The 12,091-nt window shown below is 33.9% G+C and overlaps 1 protein-coding gene across 2 annotated transcripts in view; it reads left to right on the top strand.

Moving 5' to 3' along the window:
* The window catches only part of Ns2 (nucleostemin 2), a 208,449-nt gene that overhangs the window by 116,910 nt on the left and 79,448 nt on the right, over positions 1 to 12,091 (top strand). For both annotated transcript variants that reach the window (XM_090391934.1, XM_090391935.1), the window contains exon 10: positions 4,648 to 4,752. In XM_090391934.1, the coding sequence (XP_090248060.1) occupies positions 4,648 to 4,752 (105 nt within the window). The remainder of the gene's footprint in view (positions 1 to 4,647; positions 4,753 to 12,091) is intronic.

The raw sequence follows: 12,091 nt of genomic DNA, 5'->3' as shown, positions 1-12,091 counted from the left end.
TAAAACTGAATGTGAGAATTACAGAAGTATTTCCCTACTGAGTGTTCCTGGTAAGATTTATGCAAGTATACTTGAGAAACGGTTGAGAAGGATTGTGGAAGAAAAGCATGGTGAAGAACAAACTGGATTCATGCCAAATAGAGGCTTTCAGGATCAGATCTTCACTTTTTCGACAAATAGTTGAGAAATCACGGGACTATACAAAGATATGTATTTAAGTTTTGTAGATCTGGAAAAGGCATATGACAAGGTGCTAAGAGAGAAGCTATTCAATATGCTACAGTTATATGGTGTCAATGGGACATTATATCAAGCAATACTTAGTCTTTATTTGAATTGTAAGTCAGCAGTTAGAATTGAAGGAAGTACAGGAAGATGGTTTAATGTTAAATCTGGTGTCAGACAAAGATGTACATTATCTCCTCTGTTATTCATTATCTATATGAATCACATTATGAAGGAAAGTGGTATTAAACCTGATATCAAAATTGGAGATGTTAATGTCAGCTCTTTGCTTTATGCAGATGATGTTATATTTCTAAATAAATCCTCTACAAGTCTGCAAGATTCTCTGTCTAAATTGTATAACTGTTGTAATAGATATGGTATGAAGGTCAGCAATAACAAGACAAAGATAATGAAAATAGGCAGAAGCAGTGAAAATGTCAACTGCGTTGTGAATGGAGAACCTGTGGAACAAGTAAAACATTTCAGCTAATTAGGCATGATTTTTAGTGAAGATGGTAAATTAAATATGGAAATAGGCAACAGAATCAACAAAGCTGGTTTGGTAGGAAGTCAGTTGAATAAATTCATATGAAATAAGAGAGAAATTAGTTGGAACACTAAATTAGCTGTATACAAGACCGTGTTCAAATCAGTTTTAACTTATGGATCTGAGAGCTGGGTCAGAAGTAAAACACTTGACCCAAAGACTAGAGACTGCAGATATGAGAATCCTGAGAAAGATTCGGGGCATGAACAGATGGCATTAATGGATCTGATTGAAAACTGACTTGAAAAAATGATCATATTAAAAACTGGGATATTAGGACAGAACTTGACATTGTCAGCATCCAGGAATGCGTTAGCAGAGCTAATTACAGGTGGTATGGTCACTTAAACAGAATGAGCGAGGAAAGATTAGCAAAACAAGTGTTCTCTGCCAGGTTGGCAGGAAAACGATCCAGAGGACAGCCAAGATATAGGTGGATTGATATGGTAAAAAGTGCCTTAGATGATAGAAATATGATGTTGGAGTCTTGACAAATAATAGACTAATTATATGAAAATTAATAATATATACTTATCTAGTACTGTCATAGTATCCTGTATATCCTTTGAAGATACACGTCATCACCATCATCATAAATTTGATGATGGTGATGACGTTTTTTTATTATTATTATTTCTTGTGTTTTTTTTGCAGTGGGAATTCATCTACATCTTTATTTTGGAATGTGGTGTTAATAATCCTGAACAGAAATATAGTAAATACTAATATTTATGTGCTTTGCTCTTCGATTCTGATTTTTCCAAAATGTTTTGATATGTCTGACATTCATTTCTTTCTGTTTAAGTCTCAAAAAAAAACTAGCTTTTTTCTTTTTCTTTATATCAGCAGTTCTCTCTAATGACTCAGAAATATTCCTCTACTTAATCCTAATGGAACTTTCTGTAACATCATATATGTAAATAAGTGTAATTGTCCATTTTCCCATTGTGGAGTTGCTCATATCACTCTACTTGAAATTTTCTGCCATTATCTGTCCTTAACTTCACCTCTATTGTTGGATGCTTGCCTTCCTTTTTATGATCACTGTTGCCTGAGTATAAGAAGTATCTCAACTGTTTTTGTCCTCCTCCTCATCATCATCTAATTCCTGGTATATACCCTCAAGGGGTGTACAGGATATGATAGTACTACATGAAAAATTACATCATTACTAACTTTTTTATCCTCTTACTAACTACTAGCCCTTATTCTCTCCTCTCATTCTCTCATTCAGATTAGTGTAACATTTGACTTTTCATTGTTTCCTAGGTTTCTTGACAAAAATAGCCATTTCCTTGTTTAAGTGGACTCTGTTCTGCCAGCAGTGCATTTGATTATATTTTATCATCAGATTTATGTTTGGTTTAAGTAAATATGAAATGCAGTTAGTATTGGCTAAGTGCAGATTGCCAGCCCATCTTCATTTATTCTTTATCCTAGATAAAGAGGATTGAACATCAGATCAGAAGTCCCAATCGATTCTCCACATTCCTTGAAGGTTAAGTGGAGATCTCCCAGTTATCTAGCTTTGATGCTTTCTATATTATATATAATTTTTATATTCATTTTATTGTTTTGTCCATATTGTCTTATTTATTGATTGATTCTCATTAATTCTTATTTTATCCATATTAATATATCTTCTGGATTGTTTAAAGGTCAAAGCTAGATCATTTGCAGGAAACTTCTATGTAGCCTTTTAAGGAATGTGGAGAACTGACTGGAACTTTTGACCTAATTTTTGCTCTTCATCTTCTCTTGATGCACCTCATTAATAGGATTCACCTGGATACTGAATAAACAAAGATTAGGCTGGCAATTTAGGGTTTAGCCAAACCAAATTGTATTCTTTATTGGCTTAAACCTAATGAAAGTGATGATATGAAAAGATGAAAAGTCATGCCAACCTGAGGCTTTGTCTAGTTAAATAAGCCCCCTCCCCCCATTCCTGGATCTTAGAGAACTGGGTTAGAAATAAAACAATCAAACAAAGAATGGAAGCCATAGATTAGATATGAGAGTTCTGAGAAAAATTAAGGGGATGAATAGATGGCATCAATGGCAAATTAAAAAATTGACAATGTTCCTTCCAAATATGATCACACATTTATTACCATTAGTGTAACTAGTGGTAATAAATATGTCACATAAATATGTCAATTAATATGCCACTAATCACATAATTATTGCCATTTAAATAGAATTGGACAGAAAAGATTAACAAATCAGGTGCTAGATGCCAAGATGGCAGGAAAATGACTAAGAGGAAGGCCAAAATGTGGGTGATTTGATGCAGTCAGAAGTGCTTAGAAGACCAAAGTATAAGATCTGAGAGTATCAGAGCTCTGGCATATAACAGTCATTTGGAGGAATATTACCAGAGGAAATTAGTATTAGATGAAGAGTTTACATTATTACTATCATAATATCCTGTACTCCCCTGGATGATATATTCAAGAATTTGGCATCGATGATGATATATCTACAGAAAAGGTAGTTTCTCATATTCATAATGATTTTATATTATTTTTGACCATCTGTTATTTGTTTTTATATGTTATTTTTGATTTCACATCTTCACACCACATTCCTCAAAAACTAAGCATTGTACACATGCTAAAAAATAAGGCCTCTCGAGCATTACTACAGAAGATAAAGATCTCCAAGATGAACTATCCCACATATCAAAAACCGTGATAGACAATGGTTACCCAAAAAAATTGATCCATAAGATACTTTTCTGCAACCTCACAACAACAATCTGAGGAAATACGTTATAAATCCACCGTCGCCATTCCTTATGCCTGGACAGCTTCTAAAAAGATTGCTACACTCCTAAAGTCACATGAAATATGAGTGACTTTTAAACCTTTAAAGACTATCTGCCATTTTTTAAGATCTCCGAAAGACAGTCATGCCTTCTTCAAATATGCCGATGTCTATAACATCCCCTGTTCATGTGGATTAAATTACATTGGTCATACCTCAAGAAGTTTCGAAATTAGAAAAAAAGAACATGTAGGAGATGTAAACAATAACAGAGAAGCCAATTCTGGGTTAGCCCTTCATATTTCTTGAGGACAAACCATACCATCGAATGGAACAAAAACTCCATGCCCTATTTAGAGGAAGATTTCCTTTCCCGATACATAAAAAGAGGCCATAACAGTCATCCGTTCTAAACACAACCTCAATAGAAATCAAGACTTAATTCTAGCTGATGTTTGGAAGATCCTCATAAGATCACTAAGCATACCAAAGTTAAATTTCGCTGCTAATTACAGAACGTTCCTGCATAACAACAGTTGACATCATACACGCTCCATGTATTTGATGTATGCGTTCTTCTGTATTTGGTTCATTCTTTCATGAACAGTTTAAGTTGTTTTGTATCTCTTTTATTCACCCTGAAGAAGCCAAACAGCTAAGTTGGTCAATCGTGTTGGTGTTTCTTACATAGTATCAATTAAAATCCTTCGGCCAATATAAAACCCAGTTTGTCAGTTTTTCTTATTTTCTCGTATTATTGTTGATTGGTCAGTAGAAATACTGATCAATTCTTCCAAAAGTAAGTGATGAAATTTCATGTAAAATTCATTGTTGTCTTTTATATCTTGTTCATGCAACATATAATTAAAATTTTTTTCATTTAATGCATTTTACTGCTGCTTTGTATAATTGCATCACTGTCCAGAATAGAGGAAATTTAAATTTCACTAAATCATCATCCTCTTAGAAGCTTACAGTTATAGTAAATCTGTTTAATTGTTGGTAATTAAAGTGAATTAAGATGTGTTAAATATTAGTTTAGCTTTTTTTTTAGCAGTTGAACTCATAATATGTATATAATTAATGTTTGTTTTTAATTATAGGTTTGGCAGTATGTTACCCTTATGAAAAAAATCTCCTTGATAGATTGTCCTGGTGTAGTGTATCCTACTGGTGACTCTGACACAGAGATAGTGCTAAAAGGAGTTGTAAGTGATTTTTTATATCATAGAAACATTGCTGATGCCTCTGTGGCTCACTTGGTAATGTATCCTTTGGTTGGAAAGACCTGAATTGCAAACTTGAGTATTTTCAATCAAAGGATGAAAAAAACCTTTTTAAGGCTTTTTAGTTGGTCTTATAGAGGCAGAAGGTTTCTTGCAAGATAGTCATACTAGCCAGAGAATACATGCAGTTGACAGACATGTAGATAGGATTAACCGCCCATCATTGTGCTAATTAGATTTCTTTGGCCGTAGCAGAACTTTTGAGCTTAACATGTATATTAAGGTAAAGATGATTACATTTTGAAATTTTTCCTGTTATCATGTGTTATTTTGATAGTTTTAAGTCATTGGAAAAGACTAAATCAAATTCAGGAAAAATATAATTGGATTCAAAAATCATATTCACTTTTATGCATTTGTTTGCAGCTGAGTACTATATAAAATTTTGAACAGTGATGACAACAGTAATATTATCCTTTTTTTTCATTCTGTGCTTATTCAAAAAAAAAAAAAAGTTGAAATCAAACATTAACCTAAGAAGTGATATATGATCTTATTTGACATAGAATTTTTTTAAACTGTAGACTAAATTACACAAACATTATTCAAGGAAAAATGAAATAGTTTGAGAACAGGAATCAAACCTCAGAGATTCAGTTGGTAAGCCTTGAAGAAAACATTGACTGATTCAGCCAGAGAGACGTGGTGAGGTTGTCTGCAAGGATAGAAATCAGAACTCCATGGTGGACACAGGAAGTTAAAGAGGCAGTGAAGGAAAAGAAGAAAGCATATTGAAAGTTCCCGGTGAATGTCAGCTTGTGTTCTTAGAGAATACAGAGACAAATGTAAGAAAGCTAAACACTGTGTAAAACTAGCTAAACAAAAGGCATAGGAAGACATTGATAAGAACATAGAAAATAGATATCAGGAAGGTGGCATACTATTCTGAAGGTTGTTGGAAAAGCTCAGAAATGGAGGAAAGAGTGGTGCTGTAAAAGGAATTAGAAATGATAAAGGTGACAGGAAAACTGGGAAAAAAGATATCCTGGATGTATAGGTTTGGCAGTATGTTACCCTTATGAAAAAAATCTCCTTGATAGATTGTTCTGGTGTTGTGTATCCTGCTGGTGACTCTGACACAGAGATAGTGCTGAAAGGAGTTGTAAGTGATTTTTTATATATTAATGCAGTGTCAACACAGTGGTAAAAAAAAAAAAAAAAAAAAAACACTCAACAGGCATGCAATCAGGAATATATATCCATACCTGAAGTAGAAAAGCCATCAAAAGCCTGAAATGTAGAAAGGCCTCAAGAGTAGATAATATTCGAAATGCTCAAGTATGGAGGTGTAAAAGTCTTGCAGTGACTGCACTGCATAGTTCAGAAGGCCTGGACAGGGGCAAATTCCAGATGATTGGAAGAGAGCTCTCATAGTACCAGTATATAAAAAGGGAAATAAAACTGAATGTGAGAATTACAGAGGTATTTTCCTACTGAGTGTTCCTCGTAAGATTTATGCAAGTATACTTGAGAAACGATTGAGAAGGATGTTGATGAACACGCTGGATTCAGGCCAAATAGAGTCTGTCAGGATCAGATTTTCACTTTTCAACAAATAGCTGAGAAATTGTGGGAATATAATAAGGATCTGTATTTAAGTTTTGTGGACCTGCAAAAGGCATATCACAAGGTGCCAAGAGAAAAGCTATTCAAAATGTTAGCTAATTTTATGGTGTCAATGGGGCATTATATGAAGCAGTACTTAGTCTTTATTTGAATTTTAAGTCTCCAGTTAGAATTGAAGGAAATACAGGAAGATGATTTGATTTTAAATCTGGTGTCAGTGAAGGATGTACATTATCCCCCTTGTTATTCATTATCTATGCGGATTACATTATGAAGAAAAGCAGTTAAACCTGATATCAAAATTGGAGATGTTAATTTCGGCTCTTTACTTTATGCAGATAATGTTATACTTTTAAATAAATCCAGTACAAGTCTGCAAGATTCACAGACTACATTGAATAACTGTTGTACTGTTTGGTATGAAAAACAACAATAACAAGACGAAGACAATGAAAATAGGCAGAAATATTTTCAATGTATCAACTGCATCGTGAATGGAGAACCTATAGAACAAGTAAAACTTTTCAGCTACTTAGGCACAATTTTTAGTGAAGATGGTAAGTTAAATACAGAAATAGACAAGAGAAACAATGAGGCCGGTATGGTAAGAAGTCAACTGAATAAATTTATATAAATAATAAGAGAGAAATTAGTCAAAACACTAAATTAGCTGTGTACAAGACAGTGTTCAAAACAATTTTAACTTATGGATCTGAGAGCTGGGTTAGAAATAAAACACTTGACCACAGACTAGAGACCACATATATGAGAGTCCTGAGAAAGATTATTGGCGTGAACAGATGGCATCGATGGCAATATCATATTAAAAATGAGGATGTTAGAAAGAACTTGACATTGCTTGCATCCAGGAATTTGTTAGCAGAACTAATCTCAGGTGGTATGGTGACTTATGCAGAATGGGAGAAGAAAGATTAGCAAAACAAAGTTTGGCAAAAAAAAAAAAAAAAAAGACCCAGAGGTATCATTACTAACTTGATAGGAAGTTAGTAATGATAAAAGTTTTTCATGTAGTACTATCATAATATGCTGTACATTCCTTGAGGGTGCATGTCAGGAATTGATGATGAGTTTTTTAAAGAAAACAAAGAAGAAACAAGACTATTTTATTGCACTAAAACTGACCATATTACCTTCTCCCAGTTGGTCAGTATCATGAAAATCTGCATTTTTAAGGCACCAGTCATTTCATTGTTTGAGCAGTGTAAAGTTTTGAATGAGAAAAAAGTGATGTAGTATCTTCAACAAAACTGTGGACAGTATTTGAAGTCTGTGATTTGATCAATAGGAGAAAGAAAATAGAAGAGGTATATATATTATTATTATTATGATGATGATGATTACATAACACCTCCAGGGAGTCCAAGAACTCATTGTGGGAGGGCACACTACTCTACTTCGCTAAATACATCTCATCCTCTCTACTACTCAACTCTCCAACTACAACACTAGTACCATCAACACCATCTACTGCCCATCATCACCAACAACAGTAATTTTTTTGTCTGTAAATTACGTGTGTTCTGAAGGCCGATTTGTCTGTATGCAGGATATTGAAAAACCTTAGTTTCTGGGAGAAAAAACCCTGCTACCACTGTATGAGATTGGCTAACTCACTTTCAACTGAAAAAAGCCAATATAAGGATTCCCCTCATCAAGACGAGAATCTAAGCCAGGTCTTTTCCAATCAAAGGATGCAATGTGCCACTATTATTCCAAATGTGCTACAGCAGCTTCATCTCTCTCTCTCTCTTTCTATATATATATATATAGAGAGAGAGAGAGAGAGAGTAAATGGAGTCCTTAGGGTGCTCCTGCATTGGTAGAGAAGTATAAAGAATAAAGCTGAATTATGAAAGAGCAGAAAGTCTGTAGGATTGGATTTTTATGAAATGACTTCTATGCCAAACCCTGTCAGAGTGCTTTGAAAGTTATTGGTTGTGTTCTTATCTTCCTGTAGTTTAAAGTCCAGAGGTGTATGATATATGCGAGAGATCTGTTGGCATATGTTCAATATCTGGTGGAGTTTTTAATAGCAAAGAAAACTATTAACCACTGACTTTTTCCATTAACTTTGTGAGGAACAAGGCAAAAACATTTGGACGGTAGTTTGACGGCAGACTTAATTCCTCCTTTTTGTAATAGAAAAGATAGATTCAGGTTTCACTTCACAAAATTAACATATTAAATGTGCTGAAAGAATAAGTAACAAGCATAGATTATTGCTAAGACATAGGATTTTATCACCATTAGGGCTAAAGGCGTTTTTATAATGGCAAGGTCTGTGTATGTCTCTCTATCTGTTTAAAAATCATAGGACAGCATGGAATGTGGTATTTTTGGAATGGGAGCAAGTGATATATCCATATCATTGACAGGGGAAGTAGTACAGTGCTAGTAGATCAGTTTTTTTCCCTTTCTTTTCTTTTGTTTCTCTCATTTTTTTCATTAATGAAGGGAAGTTTTCTTTCATGAGTTTGGTAACCTAAACTCATGAAAGAAAAATTCCCTTCCTTAATTGTGTGGCATTACACTAATCACTAATTAGAACTATCAGTTAGGGATACTGTGATATCTGTTATAAGCATCAGTAGATTTAGGGCATTTGTGGACAAACTTTATATCAAGTACAGAGTTTTTCACTTAGTTACAAAGTCAGTTTTACTTGACAAAATATATTCTTGTTTAATCCTTGATCCAAGTATAAGCATATAAAGTTTGTGTGCATGAAGTATCTTCACAACTAGGCTACTTATATATAGAGACTGACTCCATATCATTGGCCTTGGTGTCCCATAATGCAAAGCATAGTTGATTTCAGATATCCATAATGATAAGGAAGAGAGCCAAACTTCATCACTGCACAGCGGCAGGCAAAAACCCACTCTGCACCAGGCATCAGCTGCACAGCAGTAGACAAAGCCTGCCAGATAATGGGAGGACTCTTCTCCTTACCTGCAGCTCCCAGATGAACATATAAAAATATCATATATTTTCCATATACAGTTAGTATAAAGGTGTATCATCTTTATACTAATTGTTTTGCTTACACTTGGATAAAGGATTAAGCAAAAATATAATTTCTTGTCAAGTATAATTTATGTCATTATGGCATGCTGCCAAAAAATGTGAGGGAAATTAAATTGTGTACAAACTTGCTTGATATTGAATTGTTAAACATTGGAATAATTTTAAGCACACGATGAGTAACATCAGGTTTCTGTCTCTGTTGTTTGGAATTCTGAGGCATTAGTTAATCATGTTAAAGTGAAGAATGATTCAAATTGAGACCAAAAAGAAAGATGTACATATGAAGGACTACAGAAAAAAAATTACAAATACAAACTTTATATAAGACTTAGGTTTAATGTGTGATGCCCTTCAAGAATACAGACCTGAGTTTGGACTTGCATGAATGTGATATAGATATGTACACATTGAATAACAAAATAGAAGCTGCTATGCAACCCTTTTTCATGAAAGACGAGCAATTCTGAGATAATATTACAAAGATGTCACTAAATCTTGAATATCTATGATTTCAAGGAATTTCGCTTCACAGGATAAAAACTTTCTACAGAACTTGGAAACAATAATTTGAAAGCAGATTGATGGATAGCAGAAGTGCCAATTTAGCAGATTTGGCTTGAGTACTACTTCATAGGAAACAGTGGCCTAAAGATATTAACTCTCAAGTGACATTTAGTAAGAGTGAGGTTAGGCTTTAGTTAAATGAGAGATACAGTTTGTGGATTTCTGAAATACCTAACTACAAATAAAATCAAAGCATTTCACAAACACACTGAGTACAATACCAATTTCAACCAGTTTCAATGAATGTGAATGAGAATTTTCACAAAGGAATCTGATCATCAACAAAGCCCAACAAGAGCTTTGTTGATATCACAACACTTTCTTCACTACTGTTTGTTAAAAACTGTAGATCCACCAACTGATACACTTTGATCCAGCAAAATATATTGATTTATGACTGCTTAGGAAAGGTCTTTAAGCAATAGACACAAATAGTAAGGAAAACTGTAGGCATAATGTGTCAGATGAGAACTTTATAAAAATTTGTTCTTATACCAAAAACTATGAAGTAATGATATCAGTAAATATATGTATATTTTTTTTTGCAGTTTTAGATTTTAGATTTTTGTTTGTATGCTAAAATTATTATTTACACTTTATTGATTAGTACTCTGAATAAATATGAATTATGCTGTTAATTATTAAAAAAATTTATATATTGAGCTTTTTTTTAAAATTCAGTTGAATTTGATGTCATTTATACAGACTTCTAAATCATATGTCATCATCATCATCAAATTCCTGCCATGTACCCTCAAAGGGTGTACAGGATATGATAGTACTACATGAAAAAATTATATCATTATTAATTTCCTATCTACAATTTTCCTCCAAATCAGTCTGTTACTTGTCAAGACTCCAACATTATCAGATCTTATATTTCTATCATCTAAGGCACTTTGTACAGTATCAATCCACCTATATCTTGGTCTTCCTCTAGGTCATTTTGCTGCCAACCTGGCAGAGAACACTTGTTTTGCTAATCTTTCCTCGCCCATTCTGTTTAAGTGACCATACCACCGGAGATTAGCTCTGCTAACACATTCCTGGATGCTGACAATGTCAAGTTCTTTCCTAATATCCTCGTTTTTAATATGATATTGCCATTGATGCCATCTGTTCATGCCTATAATCTTTCTCAGGACTCTCATATCTGTGGTCTCTAGTCTTTGGTCAAGTGTTTTACTTCTGACCCAGCTCTCAGATCCATAAGTTAAAACTGGTTTGAACACTGTCTTGTACACAGCTAATTTAGTGTTCCAACTAATTTCTCTCTTATTCCATATGAATTTATTCAATTGACTTCCCATCATACCAGCTTTGCTTATTCTGTTGTCTATTTCTATATTTAATTTACCATCTTCAGTAAAAATCGTGCCTAAATAGCTGAAATGTTTTACTTGTTCCACAGGTTCTCCATTCACAACACAGTTGACATTTTCAATGATTCTGCCTATTTTCATTGTCTTTGTCTTTTTATTGCTGACCTTCATACCATATCTATTACAACAGCTATTCAATTTAGTCAGAGAATCTTGCAGACTCTTAGTGGATTTATTTAGAAGTATAACATCATCTGCATAAAGCAAAGAGCTGACATTAACATCCCCAATTTTGATATCATGTTTAATACCACTTTCCTTCATAATGTGATCCATATAGATAATGAATAACAGAGGGGATAATGTACATCCTTGTCTCACACCAGATTTAACATTAAACCATCTTCCTGTACTTCCTTCAATTCTAACTGCTGACTTACAACTCAAATAAAGACTACGTATTGCTTGATATAACCCCATTGACACCATATGACTGCAGCGTATTGAATAGCTTCTCTCTTGGCACCTTGTCATATGCCTTTTCCAAATCGACAAAACTTAAATACAGATCTTTGTTATGTTCCCATGCTTTCTCGACTATTTGTCGTAAAGTGAAGATCTGATTCTGACAGCCTCTATTTGGCCTGAATCCAGCTTGTTGTTCACCAAGCTTTTCTTCCACAATTCTTCTCAACCGTTTCTCAAGTATACTTGCATAGATCTTGCCAGGAACACTCAGTAGGGAAATACCTCTGTAATTC

Source organism: Typopeltis vanoorti, chromosome 4 (genome assembly GCF_054136105.1).
Source record: "Typopeltis vanoorti isolate ZY-2024b chromosome 4, IOZ_Tvanoo_1.0, whole genome shotgun sequence".
Lineage (NCBI taxonomy): Eukaryota > Metazoa > Arthropoda > Arachnida > Uropygi > Thelyphonidae > Typopeltis > Typopeltis vanoorti.
This window is presented reverse-complemented; position numbering and strand designations above follow the sequence as displayed.